We start from the raw sequence: 25229 nt of genomic DNA, 5'->3' as shown, positions 1-25229 counted from the left end.
TGACTTGACTACAAAAAGTACTCCCTATCTTCATCAATATTTTTGAAGGTCTGTAAGTAGGCTTGAAACAATAATTTCAACAACAGCAGCTCTGTGTTATTACTTAAAATTTCATTTCAGTATAGCAATATTACATGCACATTCCAAGAAGACTGTCGTTGATATGAGTGGCTAGAGTAGCTGCAATGATTAAAACTGCATGTAATACATGCACAGATAACTACACTGTATTCTACAGTATGAGTTACTAATGTACAGTACAACACTTCTTAGTCAGCTTGACACCAGTACGTCTAAGGAGGCAATAACGGAAGTCAGGTTGCCATATAAGAGCAGATTTTCTCCTCATCTTCATTTGCTGTGTGATACAGCAGGAGCTCAAATGGCCCATAAATGAACGAACTTGCATTCTGTAATTGAGTGCCTTGTTTACCCTTTCTCACTATTTTCTAACAGAAAAGATAGAATTCATTGTACCATAATCTGAAACTTCTATTAATTAAACTTGAACAATGGAAAATCCAGAATGTAATAATGACAATATTGTGAAAAGTACTGATTGCTACTCACCGTATAGTAGAGATGTTGAGTTGCTAATGGGTATGACACACAGACTACTAAACATGTAAGCTTTCAGCCAGAAGGCCTTCTTCTGAAGTAGACAACATACATACATACACACACATTCATGCCAATGCAGCTCACACATGGATGACCACTGTCTCCAGCTGCCGAGGCCACTCTCTGCAAGCCATTGTAGAAGGACTTCAAAAAGTAAGTGACACATTTTTATGGCAGGCCAAGTAACTTTTATTGAATGCTGCACTACATTTCAAAGTGTAACAGATATATGACACTATTTTCCAACACAGTCACCAAGTCTCTGCAAACAACTGTCAGAACGTTCTACCAATCATTCATTCCCTTAGTGATGGAAATCTGCTCCTTGGTGATGAAGCCATTGGAGATGAGACATCCTCATTGTTGGAAAATATGTGATAGCTGTGTATCATTTCTTCAATTGCCTGGACATTGTAATCTGTAGTCAATGTTGGCCTTCCTTCCCAATTAGCATCAGCCATGTCTCTGCAACCTTGGTCAAATTGTTGGCATCATTTCACTACAGCTGGATGTGACACTGCACCATTTCGCTCACACCCTGGGGTGTACCTGCTAACCATACCACAGCAGAACTATGTCTACAGTAAATCCAGAACATGCACTCTCTCTTCTGACAATGCACCACACTTGTTGTGCAATGACCTTATTATGGGACATGTGTAACTTATGTTTTGAAGTCCCCTCATATCACCAGAAGATAGTACCTTGCACAAGTGTAATTTTCTTCCATTCTCCTTCTCCTTCTACTCTCGGGTGTAAAACAATTGCCTGTGTACTTTTACTTTTGTAAATGTGCTAACACTCTTGATTTTATGAGTGTGACCTTATATAATTTGTACATCAAGAGGAAAGGTTGTAGCATTTGCTTCTAATCTGCTGCAAACATATTTTCAAGAATTGAAAGGCAGTATTTCACAAGATGCATAAGACCTTTCCTGTAATCTTGCATTCAAGGAAATTTGTTGGTCATCTGTAACATTCTCATGCTGACTAAATAGTCTCATCATGAAAAGGAAAAACCTTCAGACTTTTTCTATTTTTTCAGTTATACTGGATTCACAAAACACCAGATAAGGTTGAGATTTCAGTATATTATGCGAAGTACCTCTTTTAGAGTTGACATTTGAGCATGTTACATAAATTACCTCTTCTGTAAAGAAGCTGTACCTTCTGCAGAATCCTGCCAATAAACTGTAGCCTGACTTTTTGTTTTGTTTTTAATGACAAGATTAATGAAACTGTTTATCTTTTATCACTCAGACCAGGCATAAGGAACTACCATATTTATGATGTCGCTGATTCATGATTTACCACTATTGCTGTATTCCAACAGTACAAAGACTTTTATTTTACCTGTATATAAATATGAGACGCTAGTATCAAACATTTCAAAGAAAGCTTTCATACAGACCCTCAGCTTTTTATACTCAGGTGCATCTTCTGGATCCAGATAATTCCTAAAGGTAATGTAGTAGGAAAGAAATATGTTATAAATGGGACTGAGATAGAAATATACACAATGGTTTGTTGCTACATTTGGGAGATGGGGTATACTAGATATGGCCTACACTTGAACATGAGAGGGAAAGATAGGTTGGCTGAGGTTCCTGCACAAAATGTTCGGAGCCCATCATCACACAAAGCAAGTGATTACTTATGTCAGAGGTACCTTTTTGAAGTTAGAATCAGCATTGGGACACCCTATTATGAAGGAAGTTAAAACGACAAAAGAGGAACACAAAAGGCATAAGAATGCACAGATTCAGATAATAAGCTGGAAGACCTTATTGTTGGTTTGGAAAATTTAGAGAGCTCAGAAAAGATAGATATCCAGTGCCTATCTGAGCACCCCATAAACACAGGGTTAGAAAAGTTAAATATAAAGGATTATACTCTAGCATCTTACTCTTCTAGAACTAACATGGGAATGGAGGATTTGTTACATATATTAAGGCAGAACAAACAGAGGTTCAAAACATCAAGACAAGTAGATTTTATAGTGATCAGCAATTGCAAGTGTGTGCTAGTGAACTAATACTGAAAAATAATTCACTTTTAACTGTAATAATTCTCTTTATGAGAAATGTGGATTCTTTATGGTCAGACAGCAGCAAGCAGTTAATAGTCTGTGGTGATTTTAATGGTGATTTTCTAAGGGTTTACGACAGGAAACATGATCTGGAAACCTTACTTGTAGCCTATAATTTAATCTCAGTAATTAAGACATTAAGATGCTACATGATAATGTTTTCATTGAAGAAGGAAATAACTGATTACCCACTAATAAATGCTCTCTCCAATCATGATGCGTTTTTAGATATGAAATAGTAACTGTAAAAAAAAAAAAATTAATTATATTGTGTAAAGAAAACTTATGTTAAACTGACACATTCCACATTATTACAATATGTCATACTCATGATCTATGGAATGAGTATTAATGTAATGTAATGTGCCTTACAGTATAGATAAAAATGTTTTTTAGAATAGTTCACAAGAGATGACCTGTGGTGAAAATTATAACGAACCAAATGCTAACATACAATTTAATCTAATCCAGAACAATTTCAACATTATTTGAAAACAGCTTTCCTCATAAGCTAATCAAAAAGGGCATAAAACAAACATGTAAAAAACCATAGGTCACTAGAGGGATTGAAGTACTTTGTGAAAGGAAAATGGAGTTTATCTATTGGCAAGTACAAGGAAAGGTCCTTGTATTGTTGCACACTACAAAAAATGCTCATAATTACTAAGAAAAGTTACTAAAAAATCAAGGAAAATGCACATTATGTCAGAAACAAGTAATCCTAACAACAGACTTAAGGCTGTATGGAATGTAGTGAAATGAGAGACAGGACAAATGGCCACATAACAAGATAACATCACTTTTCAATTAAATAGGAGGACTAAAAATGATGAGTCACAGATAGCAAATGTATTTAATAATCATTTCTTAAATACAGTGGAAAATGTATGGACAATCAGTTGAAGAGAAAAATCAAAACAGTATGTCAAAAAGCAACTCTCATAAAATTCAACCATATGAATGTATAACAAATTTCTCTTTCTGAAATAAGGAAGATTATATATTCCCTCAAAAATAAAACCTAACATGGATTTGATGGTGTTTCCAATGGAGTACTAAACATTTGTACCTATATATTAAGCCCTGTCTATCTCAAATATGTAATGCATCACTTACTCAAGGCATTTTTCCAGAGAGATTGAAATGTGCCACTGTTACGCCCCTCCATATGAAAAGTGGTAAGATTGACGTTGCTAACTACCAACCTCTTTCACTGCCCTCATAATTTTCCAAAAGTTTTGACAAGGGGATGTATTCTAGAACAGCACACCATCTGAGCAACAACAATATCTTCAGTAAATCACATGTTGGATTTAATAAGAGTTGCTCTATTGAGAACGCCATTTATGCTCTACTCACCAAATTTTACAAGCATTAAATATCAAATTAGCACCAGTTGGCATTTTATGTGACCTATCTAAGACACTTGACTATGTGAACCACAATAGCCTCCAAGATAATCTGAGGTTCTATGCAAGAGATGGTATAGCCAGCCAATGGATAATGTCATGTCTAACCAAAAGAAAGCCGAAAGTTGTAATTAGTAATTCAACGAATGTGATCAGGGGAGATACCTCTGACTGAGCAGATCACATAAGGGATTTCTCAAGGCTCAATCTCAGGTCTGCCATTGTTCCTCACATATGCAAATGATCTTCCATCCAATATACAACAAGCAGAATTAGTTCTTTCTGTGGGTAACTTTAATATCATAATCAGTTCAAGCATACACCCAGGAACAGAAGAAGGGGGTAAACAATGTTCTTAAAAGTGTCACTGACTTGTTTGGTCCCACTATCAATTTTAAAAAGACACTTCATATTCATTTCTGCACATCTAGACATATTTAAATATGTCTGCTTGTGTCTGTATATGTGTGGATGGATATGTGCGTGTGTGCGAGTGTATACCTGTCCTTTTTTCCCCCTAAGGTAAGTCTTTCCGCTCCCGGGATTGGAATGACTCCTTACCCTCTCCCTTAAAACCCACATCCTTTCGTCTTTCCCTCTCCTTCCCCTCTTCCCTGATGAGGCAACAGTTTGTTGCGAAAGCTTGAATTTTGTGTGTGTTTGTGTTTGTTTGTGTGTCTATCGACCTGCCAGCGCTTTCGTTCGGTAAGTCACATCATCTTTGTTTTTACATATATTTTTCCCACGTGGAATGTTTCCCTCTATTATATTGCTATCAAGTTTGTAATAAGATTCATTTATTTTGGTGGACATTAAAAACACACTGCTTTAAAGTGCAGTACATTAGGTACATCCTATCATTCATTTCCTGCAAGCAGACGAGGCAATGCCACCAAGATTCATCATCTATTGTGTCATGTGTATGAGTATAAGGTTATGAGTGATGGTTTTGTGAGGATGTGGTACAAAAAAATTCAAGGTTGGTTGCACAGATGTTCATGATGGAAGTGGCTGAGAAAAACATTCAGATGTGATTGATGAACCTGCACAAGATATTGACAAAATTATGCACGTGGGACACGGGTTCACAATTTCTGAACTTCCTGAAGATGTGCCTCAGGTTTCAAGAATAGCTTTTTCAAAATAGTTGGGGTTATATTATTATAAGCTTTTTCCAAGGTGAGTGCCAAAATATCTAACCAATGTTTACAAAACTGAAAGAATGGATTCGGTCTTACCATGAAGACGGGGAGGAATATCTAAACAGAATCATGACTGGAGGCAGGACATTTGTGTAGAACATGACCTCTGAAACTAAGGAATAATCCAAATTGTTGATGTACACTCATTCTCTCAATAAGCCAAAACATTCAGACAAACACTGCCAAACCACTAAATGATGGTTACATGGTTTGGGATCACAAAGGAATTTGGACAACAGATTTCTTGAATGCAAAGTATGAGAAACTTTTGAAACACCAAAGGTCAATCCAAAATGAACAATATGTGATGATTACTGAGAAATTGTTCTCCTTGAGGACAAAGCACGACCCCATACTGTGAATCGAATGAAATAAAAATACAAGACTTTTTGGTTGGATGATTTTTCAACATTCTCCGTACAGTCCAAGCTGGACACCAAGCGAAGTTCATCTCTTCCCCAAGGTGAGACCTGGCTGCCTATTCAGCATTTTGCGACAGACAATAAGCTCAAGAATGTTGTCAATAATGGGCTGAAGCCCCACACAGCCTCATTCTTTGATGAAGGGAAAAGAAACCTGGTTGACGGTATGATGAATGCTTGAATTAGGGTGGTGAGTATGTGTAAAAGTGACATCAACATATAAGTACAGATTGTATATAAAAATTTATCTATTTTTTAATTTCTTAGTAGCTAGTCAGAGATAAATTAATGAATGGCCCTCATATTAGGAAGATCTGCAGAATTTTGTTCAAGAGCAGACCAGTAGACAGTATTCTGAGAATTTAAATCAGTTACTTAACAGGACATGTTTCAGCTGCTGATAGTACCCCTTGCTCCCAACCTACACAAGATCTGCTTTTCTGGAAAATATTTGTTTTTCTCCCAAGAGTGTTTCGAAATTTTGATTTTTTTTTTTTTTGTCACACTCTTCATAAGAAAGATCATTACCACAAAATAATATTTGAAACACTCTTGTCCTCATCTTTGGTCTCTAACTGTTCATTTGCTGGTTTAGTTATTGCTGCATCTCATTCCAAGAGATGCTGACTATTAATCTCGTGACATTTTCCTCTCTAAAGATAACAATCATGAAATTTACCATTAAACCTCAAAGAGAGGAATTTCCAATGATAAATATGTAGAATTATTTTTAAATTCACCACAACCTTCAAATTGATTTGTTCAATTTCTCTCCACCTCTTGTCCAAAAGACTTTGGTTTGCACTATTATTTAACAGTCTACTATTTGCACAGAGAGGCCCAAGAATTATGAGTAATGTGATGTACATCTCAGAATGTGATAATCTAACAATGGGAAATCCAGGATGGAATGTAACAATATTATGAAAAGGATAGTTTCTACTCACCATACAGCGGAAATGCTGAGACGCAGGTATGCACAACAAAAAGGCTGACACTGTCTATGGTCATATGTGTGTGTGTGTGTGTGTGTGTGTGTATTGACAAAGACCTTGTTGGTTGAAAGCTTATTTTATGACAGTCTTTTGTTGTTCCTATCTGCAACTCAGCATCTCCACTATATGGTGAGTAGCAACTATCCTTTTCATAATACTGTCAGAACGTGATGTATCGAGAGAATAAAGATGGCTGCTCATCATATATTGGAGGCATTTAGTGGTAGATACACACATAAATCTGTTTTCAGAATTTATTCTGCAGTTCAGGACAAAAACAAGGAGGGGAAGAGGGGGCAAGAGGGGGGGGGGGGGGCAGAGGCTGTCAGCTCTGAAGAAGAATCCAGGTTCATGTGTTCGTGAACTGAGCTACCGTATTCCAGTTCTTGCTTATTTGGCAACCTAAAGCTCAACACTTTTGTTACATGGTTTGGGCTTATCTTTATTCACTCACTGGATTTTATTCTACCAAGTGTTTTCCAGTAGCACGGAAGTCACCGTGACACATAAGACTTGTGTAACACAACCATTATTGACAGCTTCAGAATGTGAGAACAAGATGAGCATAAATGTGTGCTATAAACTAAAGCAGTTACTAATATTACAATGGTTCTTAAAGGTGGGATCCATACTTACAGCTTTTATTGACTCAGGATTGTAAAGCTGGTTATGGGAAAGGTGTTAGTACTATGTTAGCTGTTGGTAAATGGTATAAATAGTGGCAATCTACCTCATCTGCAACTTCATGCCATCTGCCAGTGTCAGTCTGTTCAACCTGGATGCAGGGACAAAAAAACAACATGAGGAACTATATATGGGTTGAATTATTTGTTACAGAAACATTAATGGATTCTTCTGCCAGGTTAAGAGATACAAATGCTCATACAAAAAATTAAAAAATCATGTGACAAAAATAATTACAAAACACGCAAAACTTAAGCTTGTATAAATGTAACTATATTTACAGCCAATTCAACACACTACATATTCACTTACAGCATAAGCTACTCTTGCCACTGAAGCATCAATATTTACATGGGGCTTTAATATTAAAACACATTTAGATGCAAAAATAGGTATTATAAAGGAGGACGATCAAAATGTTTTGAAGAAAGGCAGTTTTTTAATAAATAGGAATATGATTTTTGCAAATAAAAAAATAAAAATAAATAAATAAATGGGGGAAGGCAACACAATACAAATACCCTTTATCCGATTCATTTTATGTACATCCCTTTCTATATGAAGCAAATTCCCTATAAAAGTTCCCTCATAAATCAAATCAGTATGCAAAAATAATCAGTTTTTGAAAATATAACTTAACTGGATGGATGAAAAAAAAATCTACTCACCAAGTGGTAGCAGGAGAAAACACACATAAGACTTAAAGAAATGTGCAAGCTTTCAGAGCAGAAGGATAGAAAGGAAAAGAAAAGGGGGGAAGGAAAAGGACTGGCAAGGTTTAGGAAACTGGGAGAGCGTTCAGACAAATTTCAGGATTGCAGCTGGTCCTCATTGAATGCACTGCACAACTGATGGCTCACCTGAAGATGACTGGGAAGTGCCCAGCTGAAACATCATGCAATGAATACAGTGACAGCCATCTACAAGCCTGAAATTTGTTTCAACATTCAATTCACTGGGAAAATTTTAAACAGGGAGAGCTTGGAAAAGTCACACTGCACCAGATTTGGACATTGTTATTTCCAAATATCATCTGGTGCGGTCCCCAACAAGCCTTTCCTTCTCATCCTGTCCAGTAAGTCTTCTCTGATCTGGGGTTCTGGATGAATTTCTGAACTCTACCCATTTCCTAAATGTTGCCAGTCATTTACCTCCATCACTCTTCCTCCCCCTTTGCCCTTCTGCCAGAAGGAGGATCCACTGGCTCTGAAAGCTTGCACATTTCTTTAACCTTTATATGTGTTTTTTCCCGCTGTTGCTTGATGAGTAGACTTTTTAACCTATCCAATTACATTAAATCAGTATGTGAGTAAGCTTGTCACAGTAATTAGCTGCTATTTTTATAATTTTATCTTTTTGTTCATAATCATGCAATTGATCTTGAGCAGAACTTGGAAAATTTAACTATGATGACATCACTGATGGGAGAAATATATCTTTATAATTTTTTGTTTTTTGTTTCTTAGATTATCTTCATTTATAATCTGAAACTGATGTTCTCTATTTATTATTTTAGCATACTGCTTGTAGAAGTTATGTCAATGGACTCATTCAGTTAGATGCGCATACATCTCTGGCAGCAAATACATTTCCAGTACACATTTCAAATTCTATGGTATTTAAGATTTTATATTGTTGATCATTTATCTTGTTCAAATAATATGGGAAGAGTTTTTACTCACCTAATGGCAAAACTGGAACAGCTAGAGACATAACAGGTACTCAAGGCAATTATAACTGCCTCAAATATTAAATAAGCTCTACTAACTACATTGTATCACCATGACAGTGCACAGTAACTCAGAACCCTCTGCCCCAGTGAGATACTAATTGTCAAAATGACTTATATTTTATCTCCCACTCAAATTTAATTTGACAACCCTAGTCAATAATGTTTTGTCCTTCATGACTAGTTTCTAATGGCTTGTATTTTTTGTCAACTAGCCTTAGAACCAGTTTAAAATGGAACAATGTCATCAAACAACAGAGCCACACAGTACCGCATCCTTTCCAACAATATACGTCATGTTATTTTATTGGATAGATAAAAAATCTACACGCCAAGAGGTGGCAGAACACACACGTAAAAGAATGTTGTGATTGGCAAGCTTTCGGAGCCAGTGGCTCGTTCTTCAGACAGAAGGGTTGAAGGGGAACAAAAAAGGGCGAAGGAAAAGGACTGGAGTGGTCTATGAAAAGGGGCAGATTTCGGGAAAGCCACCCAGAACTGAGGGTCAGGGGAGACTTACTGTATGGGATGAGAAGGAAAGACTGATTGTTGGGGACCGCATCGGACAAAATTTGAAAACCTCATAGCTTAAAGGTGGAAGACGGGGCAATATCCAAGACAGAGATTACTACTAAAACATCGTGCATGAGTTAATAGGTGTGAAAAGCTAAGTATATTGTATGTAACAATTATCAATTAGGATGAATGGGTATAGGCAGAGGGTGTATACTGGCAACTCACAATATCCTGTTACAGAGTATGCTGTACAACATGACCCTCGTGACCTCGGTGCCTGTTCCATTACACATGCCATCTGGATTCTTCCCCCAGACACCAGTTTCTCAGAGTTCAGCAGGTGGGAGCTAGCACTACAACGTGTCCTTGGTTCTCGCCACCCACCTGGCCTTAATTTATGTTAATTTCTTCCGTCTCAGCTTTTATTCACTGTAACTACTCTTTGACTCACTCTGTTTTAGTTTTCTACATATTTCATTGTCTTTCCCATCTATTTTTCAGTGTCCCCCCCACTCCCTCTGTCCCGCCTCTGTTACGTACAATGCACTTAAATTTTCACTCTTATTAACTCATGCATGGTGTTTTAGTAGTAATCTCTGTCTTGCATGTTACCCTATCTTCCACCTTTAAGCTTTCAGGTTTTCAAATCTCATCTGATGCAGTCCCCAACAATCAGTCTTTCCTTCTCATATCATAGGTAAGTCTTCCCTGACCCACGGTTCTGGGTGACTTTCCCGAAACCTAGACCTCTCCAGTCCTTTTCCTTCACCCTTCTTCATTCCCCTTCAACCCTTCTGTCTGAAGAAGGAGCCACTGGCTCCAAAAGCTTGCCAATCCCAACAGTCTTTTATGTGTGTGTTCTGCGGCCACTTGGTGAGTAGATTTTTTATCTATCCAATTAAATAATTTAATGTGTAACTCCTCTGATTTGTGAACAATTCCTTTCACTTTTGCTCATGGTTACAAAACTATAGACTTTAAAAATTAAACTTCAATAGCCATAATCTTCTGTGTGTCTGTTAAACTTGTGTTAATATAAAATAAATTAGTTATTGATTTCAGAGTCTGTGTTTGATGAGAAGCATTCTTCTTCTGTCTTACTTTTTTTCAGTCTTTATGCTTAATTTCTTTTTTTTTCATCTTTGGAAATACATTACCCTCTATCTTTCCTTATTGTTATTTGAGGTTATCATTCATCATGCCCTGATTCAGTTAGCACATCAATTTTATTTCTTTTCGAGCATATGCCTGTATATTACTCCTCCAGTTTCTTCACTGATCCTCTTCTATTATAGCATTTTTGCTATGACCAAATTTTTACTGTGATTTTATAAATTTGTTCCATTATCTGTGAATTTTAAATTTTATAACCTCCATAAGTAAGCTAAATATATCAAAGAGGTGTCACTCAGAAGAACTGGAAGCTCTAAGAATTGCCTCACAATACTATAAGAAATGATATTCTAATGTTTTAAAGGAATTCACTTTTGATTTTTTTTATCTCATAACATTTGCCACCCAAAATTTTCACAATGGGTTTGACTTCAGGAGTTAATACTCAAACACCTTCTTAAATTAAATACAAAAGCTAATTACAATCAACAGTTTCATTAGAAACTTGCAAGTTTTAAATACAGCATTTTTCTACAAAGTAAGGGAATCTGAATCATCTTACCTTCACCAGCTGCCTGTGTTGTGGCTCCTGAATATGCCCAAAGGAGCAACAAGAAAACAACACACAATTAGTAGAGAATATCAACTATCAATCAACAAGCAGGTTTCATTGCATCACTCTTCATAATAACACAACACAGCAAGTATGAAAGCAGTCAGGGATAAAACATTATTACTATCACATAATTAACGAAGAATGTTAAGGACATGGATATTGAAGCCAAAAAGTTTACTGCTTTCATAAGGTGTAAAGGAACTTTCTCCACATGCAGCACTACCAAGAAGGTATTCTCATATAAAAGGTGAATACAGGAGTACAAACACACTGATCAAGCAAATTTAATGCTGAAGTGGGATGTAAACCAAACCCAAAAGAGCAATGGTTTGATTTTTGGAGAACATTCTGAAAGTAACAAAAATATACAAATGGCTGATTTAACAAAACAAGAGTTCAGAGTTACCTGGATATGGCTTCTGAACTATTTCATATCTTCAAAAATAATCATTTTAATGAGTTGTGTAACAAACAAAATACCAAGCACACAGTAACCTGTAACTGTATTTCTTTTTGTGCATTTAGGGCTGTGTGGGAGGAGTTAGAATCTGAATGAAGGATAATGAATGATTTCAGGATGAAAGGGTGACATATCCTTATGTGAGAGCTATAGTTTACTTAATATTGCTAATCCTGCCATTGTTTATCCAGAGGCTGAACACCAGTCTTTGCTTCTATGACATTAACTAACAGCTCCAGTTCCTTGTGCCAGGTCACTCCTCTCTTAACACAAGCATTCTCCAATTTCTCCGTTGTTCTCCTTATGGAGAGCACAACTTACTAATCATGAATATTTTAATATGGTGTAAACATAAAATCTGTCATAATCTTAAGTTTTCAAATGCGAACCCATCTCATTGCTTGTTCTGTCAACGGTCTTATCCATTTATAATCATAAGACAAACAAATCATTACATTTAACACAAAAAATGAAAGAGTTCATTTCCTCAAAAGATAAATGAGTAACCTTATTTTTCACTGTCAATGTTATCACAATCTGTGATCTTCACACTTGATAAGAACCACTGTCTGTTTTTAACTAATTAATGTAGCACCTCTGTTTGAACTTACAGTGATTACAGGTGATAGCTTAAGGGTGGTGTTATAGTCACAACACTAGAAGATGCTGGGGTACATTAACAGAATGTCCGTCTAATGGTATATCACACTGTTAACAGTGTGACATGCTTGAAGATCAAGCTGTAATTGCTTCAGTATCAACTGCAAATAAATTAAATCAATAAATACAGCTGAGTAGAAAGGTGGTAAGAGAATAGTCTTTGTTATCCATAAAAAAAAGATTTCACAGCTGATGCTGCCAATTTTCAGTGCAGTGGCAGCAACAAGATTAAGAGTTTTTGTTCATACAGACAACCAAGTCAAGGATTAGCACCTTCTGAGCAGGCAATGTGACAGGAAAGAGTGGAGTGTGTCAAACTAAATATTCAACACTAGGAAAGAACTGAAACTAAAACAATAACTTGAAGAAATTCTGCTATGAGGTAACAGAGAGGCATAAGGTGCATATCTAGAAGAAGAATAATATAGACTATCACTTAGCAATACCATTACCAATGTCGGAATATTGATAAATACTGGTGTAAATCTTGGTTATTTTAACTCAAGTATTTTATCACCCTGAAGAACTGCTCTTTGTCAGTAGAAGTAGAGTTCTAGAACTGAGTAGGGTCAGATGAAGAAAGAAATAAAGACCTTTAGCTAGCTAAACTAAAAATAAATCAAAAGCCTTTGCCTGAAACACTTTATGCCCAGAATACAGATGATAAATATTATCTGTATTTCAGTATGTTAACTTATTTTTATGTTGCTTAGCCTCAAAATCAAAACTAGGCAGTGGGGAAAAGCAAAAGATTACTAAAAATTATGAGAACACAATAGAAAAATAAATTGAATAACTGAGATACTGACACAAGCAGTTGGAAAATAATTGCAGGAAACTAATAAATACCCTCATAATGAAGTAAGCTGAAAGCAGCTGAGAATGTTATCAGTTGTGAAACAAGTGATAATTTTGTAAAGGATCAAATAGAAGTCATGTCAATGAGAATGATAAAAAACAGTAATTACAGATGGTACATTGCAGGTATTTTCAACAATTACCAAGTAGCCATGCTAGAAAATTTCATAGAAAAGTAGCATTCTGCAAGTAAACTGTTCTATAAGCTACCACTAAAACTATGCATCTCAGTGTTCTGAATGTAACTTCAAAATAGGACATGTAAAAAAAGGTACAGAAATTAAAGGCAAGGAACACACTGGTGGTGATGATTCAAAACAGTCTAGTATAGCATGTCACTGATGAAGCACTTACATCATTGATGAGCATAGTAATAGTTCTTTCATGCAAGAATATTTCCAGAAAGACTGAAAATAAGCAAGTTTGTACCAACATACACAAAAAGTAACAAGACTTTTAACAACTACAGGCTTGTCTCTCAAATACATAGATTCTCAAAAATCTTAGAAATACTCATGTAGCATAAATTTTTTTCTCTGTCTGAATATGAACGATGTTCTATGTACAACTTAGAATGGCAATAGAAAGTGAAAATTAACAGAAAAAGCAACAGTCATTATAATTATACTGTCATTAGATGACAGCAGAGTATGTGTTTCTCTGGAATTTCTTAGCAGATTAAAATCATGTGCTGAACTAGTACTCTCAGCTAGACCTTTGCCTTGTGTGTATGATGCACTAAATAAATGAGCTATCCAAGAAAAACTTGCAAGCTACCATAACAGTTTTCATTCTGGTAGTACCTCCCTCAACTTTAAAACTCAACAGGACCTCTTCTTGAGAAAGTTGACAACAAAAGGGATATTCTTGAAATAAATCTTGTGGCTAAATCATCCTTCACATAAGTGCCAATCTACCAAAGTATGTACAAGACCTGTATAGTTGAGAAGTAGGGGAAAGGTGCTGATGATACTGCAGTGGTGAAAGATTATGAGTCAAGCCTGGGCAGTTTACTTGCCAAGAGCATTACACACGGAAGTCTTGGGATCAGCTCTTTACCTCTGCTGACTGGGTACATTAAGTAAAAACTCTGAACTGGAATAGTTTGAGTGAAAAGTACATACTACAACATGATAACTTACAGGAAATGAACTGAATGTGTCCATGGTATTCCACATTAGAGAGAAGCTATAGATGAAACAAAGTTGTAGGAAGTAATGGTCAAAAGATTCTTAAGTATTACTTCAAATAATGATGTTAGATGGGAAATTTTCAAGAATACCTGCGCAATTAGGCTCTGTTTTATTCATAATAGTTAACGTCTACTATCTGCCCACAAACAACTTCTGTATCTGTATGATGGACCCTTTACACTATATAACTATTTGAACAAGAGAATAGGGAAACTACTTATGGAATCAGACTGAGTAATGAGGAAAAAACTTGGGCATTTTAATTTTACTATTTTTCTGCGCACATATCAAACAAAAGCATCTCTCTCTCTTTCTCTCTCCCTCTCTATTCTAACATTTATCCTGACATACAGGGTCAACTGTTTTCATGATTTAGCAAATTTATTTTATAACTTTGTGGCCAAACACCATTACTGTTGCTACAATTGTCAGTTAGCCTAAGAGAGGGAGGATGTGTGCTGTCTGTCTGTGGATGGCATAAACTTCGTTCTGTGAGTTACAAATTTTAACTTCTGATGTGTCTTAATTGGCCAGCCTAGCATTTGTATACACAAGTCTGGATACTTCCTACAAACCTCACTCAAGCTGGCTAGTTTAACATATCAAAGATCATTAATCAATTATGTGGATTCAGTCTGAGTCTGGCTTATATCCCTGTCTCACAATGCGTCAATGTGCATGCTGCACATTACACTATATGAGCAGGACCTATAAAACAACGTAATAATTAATAACAGTAACACATAATTCAATCAAAAGCAAATGTACACATTCATAAAACCATGAATAAAAATTAATTAAGACATGTGCTGCACCCAATGAGAAATCATAAAAAAATTACCTCAGTATTTGGAACCAAATTAATAATATGCATGGTTTGCAATACATCAGGTGTGAGATATTTGTCTTTGAATAACTCCAAAAAGAGTAGGTGCAATAAGAACCAAACCATATTAAGAACTACCTAACAAAATAAATTAATTTTGTACAATAATAAATAATGTTATTGGATAAATTAGCAGATACTTCATAACTAGTCACTAAATTTCATAAATCATTTAAGAAGCTAACAATCAAAATTGTCACTGATGTTGGAGTAAAAGTTCCTGAATGTATCAAAATTAATTATTACCAAAATTTAGTGACTGGTTACAAAGGCTTTGCTTATGTATAGTTTTAACAAACAGTCACAGATTCAGACTGTGTGAAAATGGATGTGTGTAAAATAAAGTTGTTCCAAACAATGGAAAAGTCTGGGATAGAATAACAATGGCAGATTGCTACTTACCACATAGGGGAGGTGTTGAGTCATAAACAGACACAATGAAAAAGAATGCTAGAAATATTTCAGCTATTGGACAATGTCCTCCTTCAGAAGTAAAAAACTCACCCATTCATAAAAGAGCAACTCACACTGTCTCTGGCCTATCTGCCCAGCCTTAGTGGCCGGAGACAGTGGCCAGGTGTTTGAGTTGTTCTTGTGTGAATATGTGTGTGTTTTCTACTCACTTGCTCTATGTGGTGAGGAGCAGTCTATGCTTCCCATATTTTTGTTATAAACTTGTTTCAGTGAGATATTATGATCAGCAATTGAATCATATCAAACCAATTTTCATATTTTCCTGTATATATGTGATCGTTGGCTTCTTACTTACTCTCTGCACACTGTGTATTATTAAAGTGCTTTTGCTTGTTTGAGTGGGACCAGTACGATTTCTCATTTCCAGCTCTTTGAGAGCTGAATCAGTGACAGCTTCACCACCATTTGTTAAGTTCTCTGCAAAAAAGGTGGAAACTTCAGGTCTTATGATGAAATACTATTCTAAAATGCTGTCTGCTATGTGTATTACTTTAAGACTGAAGATACTGTGAAATCAATGTCAGAATTCATAACATATTAGGTTGTTTATGTTAACAAATAAATGAACTGAAATTAATCATCTGATGAAATCAATTTCTTGCTACCTAAGCACAAGTGAGCATACAACCATATATTGAGTTAATGGCTTGACTCCCGACCTTGGTGTCTGGTGGTGCACTGTTGCATTGCACCCTAGTGAAATTCTTTTAAATCATGAAAGCCCAGTCTAATAAACAGTCAAGAAATAAATTGCAAATCAGTAATAAATGTGAAACATTAAACAAGATGAAATAGGAATAGTCCTTCAGAACAAGGATGTACCCAGACACCAGTACTAAGAGTGACCCTCAGTTTTATTTAGCCTGAGAAGCAAGTTCTATTGAATGGTAGCTTTATACAGGATAATATTACACACACTGAAAGAAATAAGATTTGAAATAGCAGTGCTATCAGTGCAAACAGAGTGTACAAAGGTAATGTTTAACTTGTGCCAATGGCATTATGAAGTGCTCCGGATTGTTTTACTGAAAAAATTCCATACATTTAACAATTCATTCAAGTCTCTCTCAATAACTAATTCATCAAAAACAAAGTTCAGTGTCTTAAGTCTATATTAGCACACAATGAAGTTGCAATGAAATGACTACATCCAAATTAACTGCACACAAAGCTACCACTTAACACACACAGCTTATAGGACGCACAAGATCTTAACACGTTACCTCACCAAGAAAGCTGACCATAAGATGATAAGTATTCCAATTATATACATTATATCTTTGAACAACTGCACATGAATATAATTTCATTACAGGTAAATATCACCAAACAATCAATACACTCCACACATCATATAAATGGAATGGCAATTGCTAATCAAATGTGCTATTTTATTCTCTCTTGCTGATTTCACACTATATTGTTCAAATAACTTCCTTACACCTACTAATTCCCAAAATTCTTGTAAAATAAACATAAACAATTAAAAACAGCAGTACAAATAATTCATGCATAGACTAACCTACTTGTGTAGCTTCACAGAACTCTTCATTTTGGAACTCAATAATCTACATCTACATACATACTCCGCAATCCACCATACGGTGCATGGTGGAGGGTACCTCGTACCACAACTAGCATCTTCTCTCCCTGTTCCACTCCCAAACAGAACGAGGGAAAAATCTCTCTTATCTTATCTTTGTGGTCTTTCCACAAAATATAAGTTGGCAGCAGTAAAATTGTACTGCAGTCAGCCTCAAATGCTGGTTCTCTAAATTTCCTCAGTAGCAATTCATGAAAAGAATGCCTCCTTTCCTCCAGAGACTCTCACCCGAATTCCTGAAGCATTTCCATAACACTCGCGTGATGATCAAACCTACCAATAACAAATCTAGCAGCCCACCTCTGAATTGTTTCTATGTCCTCCCTCAATCCGACCTGATAGGGATCCCAAACGCTTGAGCAGTAGTCAAGAATAGGTTGTATTAGTGTTTTATAAGCGGTCTCCTTTACATATGAACCACATCTTCCCAAAATTCTACCAATGAACCGAAGACGACTATCCGCCTTCCCCACAACTGCATTACATGCTTGTCCCACTTCATATCACTCTGCACTGTTATACTCAAATATTTAATCAATGTGACTGTGTCAAGTGCTACACTAATAATGGAGTATTCAAACATTATGGGATTCTTTTTCCTATTCATCTGCATTAATTTACATTTATCTATATTTAGAGTTAGCTGCCATTCTTTACACCAATCACAAATCCTGTCCAAGTCATCTTGTATCCTCCTACAGTCACTCAACGATGACACCTTCCCGTACACCACAGCATCATCAGCAAACAGCCGCACATTGCTATCCACCCTATCCAAAAGATCATTTATGTAGATAGAAAACAACAGTGGACCTACACCACTTCCTTGGGGCATTCCAGATCAGTGAGCTGCGTTTCACGGGAGTGATGCTTTCTAAAGCCGTGCTGATGCATGGACAGCAACTTCTCTGTCTCGAGGAACTTCATTACATTCAAACTGAAAATATGTTCGAGAATCCTGCAACAAACCGATGTTACGGATATTTTTACAGCAGTACGAATCTCTACTAACTTTTGCCTGTCCTCATTCTACCGATCTTTCTTGTACCGCGAGTGCAACTGTCTTTGCTTCCTGAGCATTCTCCGAATTGCACTGTTAAACCACGCTGGGTCTTTTCCGTCCATAACCCACTTTTTCGGCACATACTTCTCCAATGCGTGATTTACAATGTGTTTAAAAATTCCACGTCCATATTACCAGAAGTAAATGAAGTCGATTCATTTACTAAGTGGGATGCTAGCAACTGCTTATCTGTTCTTTCTAGTAAGAATACTCTCCTAGCCTTCTTGACCGACTTTTTAACTTTTGTAACCATAATCGTAATGACAACATCATGATCACTATTCCCTGTCCCAACACTGACACCGTCGATGAAGTCTGGTCTGTTCATGGCTACCAGATCTAAAATATTTCCATTACGCGTTGGCTGTCGATTTAGCTGCTCAAGACAGTTTTCGGACAATGTGTTCAAAAGTAATTCACACGATGGCTTGTCTGTACCACCTGTAATGAATCCATAGACATCTCAGTCTATACTAGGTAGGTTGAAGTCGCCTCCAACTAATATAGCATGATCCAGGTACTTCTGCGATACAGAGTGTAGAGAACTGTCACGGTGGAACCTGGTGGCTGCTCATAACACGCAGCAATTAACTTTATTTCTCCTAGCCTAGTAGACACAATATTTCTGTCAACTGCAAAATCTCAGGGTTCAGCCAGGTCTCAGTCCCGAGAGTAATTTGCGCGCCACACACTTCCTGGAGGGCAGTAAATTCAGGAACTTTATTCCGAACACTCTGAAAATTTACTGCTAATACCTTGATAGCTGAAGTGTCTTTACACTGAGCGCGTCCTGATTTCCTTTCCTGCACGTCGACTGGTAAGTGTTCATTAGGACACCTCGCACTACTGCCTAGCCTAAAAAACCCCCACGTGCACGTCACAAGTACTCTGCTACCCGAGTAGCCACTTCCTTTGTGTACTGCCTCCCTGACCTATCTAGGGGCGTCCTACAATTCCCCACCCAATAGCGCAGGTCTAGAAATCTGCTGCCAAGACCATCACAGAGTCGACAAAGCCTCTGGTTGAGACCCTCCCCTCAGCTCCAAACCAAAGGACCCCGATCCACCCTGGGAACAGTGCTGCAAATAGAGAGCTCTGCTTGCACCCCACGTGCGAGGCCAGCAGTCTTCACCAAATCCACCAGTCGCCCGTATGAACTAAGGATCGCCTCAGAACCCAAGCGACAGGCATCATTGGTGCCGACGTGAGCAACTACTTGCAGATGACTGCACCCCGTACGCTTGATAGCTGCAGGCAAGGCTGCCTCCACATCTTGGATGAGGCCCCCCAGCAGACAAACCGAATACATGTTGGAATTCTTTCCATCCCTGTACACTATTTCCCTAAGGGGCTCCATCACCCACTAAATGTTGGAGCTCCCAATAACCAGCAAGCCTTTGCCCCCGTGTGCCTGCTCGAGCCCTGCTGAAGGAGCGGCCACCTGTCTACTGACAGGATGAACGGGAGAGGCCAGCCGGCCAGCCTCCACATTGACCCTCAGTATTTTATTTATAACAAATTGCTGGTTTGTTGGTATGTCTAATATGCTGATTTTGTAGCTAGAAAAACGGTGTATCGCATTCATACATAACATATCTGTTTTATTTGTTGTTTTTGTTATAAACAATTTTACGCATGAACATCAATAACTTTAATTCTATTTGTTATATAAATTTGGCACTAATTTTACTGAACTCTTATCTTTATTGCAGTTTCAATGCTGTAATCAGATTTTCTGTAGCTTTACTGGAAATGATTTTAAATGTTTACAGTGAATATATTAGCTTTATAGTTTTTGACACAGTCACAATCTCACCATATTGTACAGTACTCATAACCATGTGGTGGCTCAGTTTTACTCCTCGCCCCCCTGCAGGGAAACCTAGGTGGCTTCCGCTTACTGGCACACTAGATACCTGCCCAACTCCTTGCTTGGCTTGTTCCAGCCCCTTGGATCTCTGGATGGCTTGTTCCAGCCCCTTTGACCTCTGGATGCCTCTTTCTTACCTATCTGGCCCAGCCACTACACTGCCACTTCTCAGCTACATATTACTCAACCAAACCTTCCATTCTTTGATCAGTTTATGTTACGATCTATGCTTGTAACATTACTAAATAATTATTGAAGGCAACAATAATTCATAGAAGATAGCATTCCTCATTTTTTGTTGTTTATTGACCTCATCTCATGTTCCACACTTCATGTCAGATGCCTCAAGTCATACTCTCTATTCCAAATGTCTAGTGTTTTTTTGTACCTCACGAAAAGGAAGTTCTTTTTGATGAAGGTAATTAGATTATAGACCTTGAGTGTCCTACCTATCAAGTTTTTTTAAAATTTATATCTGGTAGGGAGCATATATTTATCATTGCTCCTATATCTGGCCTTTACATTTTACACAGTTCTCATGTAATTTACCTTGCATGCACTCAATGTGCATCTTTCTGCATTTTGATAAGATTTTGTTAATAAGTCTCTTCAACTATGACATCATAGCTCCGAATTATGACACTGGAGGTGAGGTACTTGTTAAACTAATGTGTGGGCTATGTAATTGCTGTCTTGGTACAAAACAGCCATTTTCTGTACTACTTTATCAAGATTAGAGTCAGAGCTAATTAAAATTCCACTTGATTAAGGGGAGCCGGAGGTGCCTATGCTGCCCAAGTTAAAATCACTAAGTTTGAGGAACATTTATGAATAAACTACCAAATAGAAAAATTTGAATTTTTTTTTACATATAGAGTGGTTTAGTATTGCAGTTATGACAGAGGGGTTTTGGAGTATCTTTTCTAGTTTCCTTCCAATTATTTTTTTTATTAATGACCCAAATTTTTTTACAAATAATTGCTTCATAATTAAACTGAAATGAAACTACTGAACATATTGCCAAATGGCTGTGTTACAATGTAAGTTTGACCACTAGGAGTGCTGTATAAAAATTTCATCTCTCCAGCTTGAGTGGATTTTGAGAAAATGTTTCTTATATTCGAAAAATTCTAATTTACGGGAAATGGCTATCAAAGTTTCTCAATACATTCCTGCACTATAGGATGGATTATCTGGGTCTTCTTCTTCATCCTCCAAAAGCTTCCTCTTCTGTCTTCTATTCTGGCCTGTTGTTCCATCATACTTCATATGCCTTTCTCTTCTTTCTGCTCCTCTTATCCTTTCTCTGTCAATATTTCTTAGTGCTCGTACAGTGTTCACCCCAGCTGTAAATCCTAATGCCTTCAGAACTTCACACTTCACACTGTTCCCTTGGTTGTAGGTTGCTATTGCATCATAAATGCCAAAGTGTAGTGTTTTTATGCTTACAGACACCCTTGTAGGAATAACTTTCCAAATCAAATTGTTTACGCTCTCATTAGGATTCTGCGTCTTTCCGTGTAGACATTTGTGTAACAATTCTGGCTGTGCAAAGTCATGAAAAATTGGTTTTATTGCATTTATCACAGCTGCTGGAAAACCATGTTTGTGATCATAGTCCTTTTTTGCATTATATTTGCACCAGGAATCTTTTGGGCACAGGCTGTGTTGAGGGTATTCATTGGAGGAGGCAGTATGAAGGAACAATGCCCACACTGCTTTTCGCATGTCACTAACATTACTAGTATTTTGCCTTATAGCATACCCATAGTATCTCTGTAGACGTTCAATCACCTCATCAGTAAGCCTGCCTCTCTCTCCTATTGTCTTTCCATCACTGAGCTTACTTGAGCCCAAAGTTTGTTTGAGCCTTCGAAGCCGTGCACCCATACGCTTTTGCACATGCCCAATGCATTCCAACTTTTCAACTACAAATTCATTTCCATATGGTTTCAGTTCCTCTATAGTCTTGAAACCTTTGGACACACCATCCCCAAGGTAGTATTTGTACCTAACGTTGTATCTGGGAACTGCACGTTCAAAAATTTGTTTCACTCCATCCACTTCCATTGCTCCACTTGATCCACTAAAATTTGCCTCACAGGTTCCACTGTGCTCTCCTCTGAGTTTATTTTTGCACCTACAATGTTTTGATAATATTGTAACATCTATCACTTTTGCACTATCACCACAAGTAGCAGTTACAACCCCATTCAGGGATTTATGACCCCTCTTTTGCCATGAACCATCTAATGCCACTACCAAATCCCTAGAACCACCGTTCATTTCTACAGATTCCTCCATTGCTTCCTTCATGGTTTTCAAAGCCACATCTTCAACAGAGGATCCTACCAGTTCACAGTAGTACCCAAATTCGCTTGGAGGCGATGGCAAGTTCATAATACCACAAAACAGTTTACCAGCAGCAGACCCTTTTCCAATGGATCGAAGACCATACACAAGTCGAACATTCACATCAAACACACTAGATCTTCCATTTTCACCAAAGAGACTGGCATGTGAATTGTAGAAAGTCACTTGATACTTGCAACATGCAGAGATTATCTTCATCTCACAAGCTAAACCAAAGTGCTTTGTTATCTCTAGTCCCATTCCTACACTTGAACACATATTGCACAGAACACTTTCTTTCAGCACAGAAGATAATAATCCAATATTCAGTACTTCGTTAATATCATCACTGTCACTAACATATTCACGAAATCTGTCACTTCCACCAGTCAGCTTCTTGCTAGAAGATGTCACAGGGCTATGGCCGGCCATGTGTTGCTTAGCAAAAGAACGCACTGTTTCAGTAATTGTAGTATTGCAACTTTGTATTAGTGTTAATTTTCTTTTCCCTACATTCTTCCTCTTCTTATATACATGGTTACTAAAACGTGGCATCATAACCAGAACAACGCTTTACACAAGAAGTATAATACTACCAACAACAGGCGCAACACTGAACTAATTCGAAACGGTAAACAGCAAAGAGATGATGTTCCGCGCTCTTAGCGCTTCATTTGGCACAGAAAACAATGTAGCCAACCCTTGCACACTCGCTGTATGCATAACATAAGGTGCTGTATGCGTAACAGGCCGAGAAAATCCCAAGCAGTTCGCCAGGATGTCACGAGAGGGTGTTAGATGCATTCAGCGGCCGCCCATTTCCTCTGCAGGCGTGGGGGAAAATGGAAATAACTCCACTTCTAGGGCGAGTAGAACAATAATTCAAAGTTTACATTAAAGAGGAATGTTCCAGTTAATTTTCGGTAGAAAAAAAAAAAAAAGAATCGTAATTTTTTTGGATTTGACCACCTCCAGCTCCCCTTAAAACTAGGGACAGAACCAGCCAAAAGTTAATAAAGTTACTAATGTAAATTCTACATACCTTGTGTATCTGGTCTTGAGAAAACTGTTTTTGTTGTTGTTATTACACCACCTGATGGTGAAACAGTTCTCAGTGTTTCTTTCAACTTGTATGGTTTGTCGCCCAAAAGTGGAATATCAGGTCCTTCAATGAACAAGAACTGAAAGAGTTCAAGAACACATAAAGAACTGAAAAAAGTCTCCAAAAACATGAAATAATATATGCAAAGACAAGTTAAACACAATTTATTTATTTGAATGCTCTCAATTGCTCTACTCACTACCTGTTAAACAGAACACCAGTAACAACAATGTTTGTTCTTAGTAAGCAATTGGTTTGTGAAGAGAATGGTATGTTATGACACAAATCTGTCAATATTTTGATAAAACTCTCTCCATATAGTGAAGGGGCTATTTATGAGTGCTGGTGTGATATCTTTGGGTCCAATATATCACACTTCCTTTAGTAAAATAATTTAATAGTATAGACAAAAAATATACTCACCAAGCAGTGGTAGAACACACACATAAAAAAAGGTTATAATTTGGCAAGCTTTTGGTGCCAGTGGCTCCTTCTTCAGACAGAAAGGTTGAAGAGGAAGGAAGAAGGTTCAGGAAAAGGACTGGAGAGATCTAGGAAAAGGGCTAGATTTCAGGAAAGACACTCATAACTGTGGGTCATGGGAGACTTACCTGATGGGATGAGAAGGGAAGACTGATTGATGGGGACTGCATCGGAGATTACTGCTTAAATAACATGCAGGAGTTATAAGTGTGAAAAGCTGAGTACATCGTATGTAACAGAGATCGGAGGGGACAGTGGAAAATAGATGGGTAATACATTAGAAAACTAAAACGGAGTGAAGAAAAGAGTAGTTACTGTGAAGAAATGCTGAGATGGAAGAAAGAAACGTAAATTAAGGTCAGATGGGCGGCAGAAAGCAAGGACATGTTGTAGCGCTAGTTCCCACCTGTGGAGTTCTGAGAAACTGACATCTGAGGGAAGAATCCAGATGATGCGTATGGTACAACAGGCTCCAAGGTCATGACTGACATGTTATAGAGCATGCTCTGCAACAGCATATTGTATTTTGCCAGTATACATCCTGTGCCTATGCCATTCATCCTAATAATTTGGTGGTAGTCATGCCGATGTAAAAGGCCAAACAGTGTATATGTAACAGTTGGTATACAAAGTGTTGTTTCACAGGTGGCTCTCCCTTTATAGTATATGTTTTGCCAGTTACAGGGCTGATATAGGTGGTAGTAGAAGGATGAACAGGCCAAGTCCTGCAGTGGAGACAGTCACAGGGGTAGGAGCCTTAGGGTAGGGATGGGTGCAGAAGGAGCATATGGTCTGATAAGAATATTGCGGAGATTGGAAGGGCGACAAA

General features: G+C 37.4%; 1 protein-coding gene across 5 annotated transcripts in view; it reads right to left on the bottom strand.

Annotated features, from left to right (window-relative positions):
• LOC126235831 (phospholipid transfer protein C2CD2L) overlaps positions 1 to 25229 on the bottom strand; it is a 624312-nt gene that overhangs the window by 84323 nt on the left and 514760 nt on the right. For 3 of the 5 annotated variants that reach the window (XM_049944685.1, XM_049944683.1, XM_049944684.1), the window contains exons 8-11: positions 23858 to 23996; positions 16223 to 16344; positions 11343 to 11369; positions 7469 to 7513 (exon numbers count right to left, since the gene is read on the bottom strand). In XM_049944685.1, coding sequence (XP_049800642.1) covers positions 7469 to 7513; positions 11343 to 11369; positions 16223 to 16344; positions 23858 to 23996 — 333 coding nt within the window. The remainder of the gene's footprint in view (positions 1 to 7468; positions 7514 to 11342; positions 11370 to 16222; positions 16345 to 23857; positions 23997 to 25229) is intronic. The other 2 variants (XM_049944686.1, XM_049944687.1) reach the window with 2 other exon arrangements.

This window comes from Schistocerca nitens, chromosome 2 (assembly GCF_023898315.1).
Source record: "Schistocerca nitens isolate TAMUIC-IGC-003100 chromosome 2, iqSchNite1.1, whole genome shotgun sequence".
NCBI classification, from domain to species: domain Eukaryota; kingdom Metazoa; phylum Arthropoda; class Insecta; order Orthoptera; family Acrididae; genus Schistocerca; species Schistocerca nitens.
This window is presented reverse-complemented; position numbering and strand designations above follow the sequence as displayed.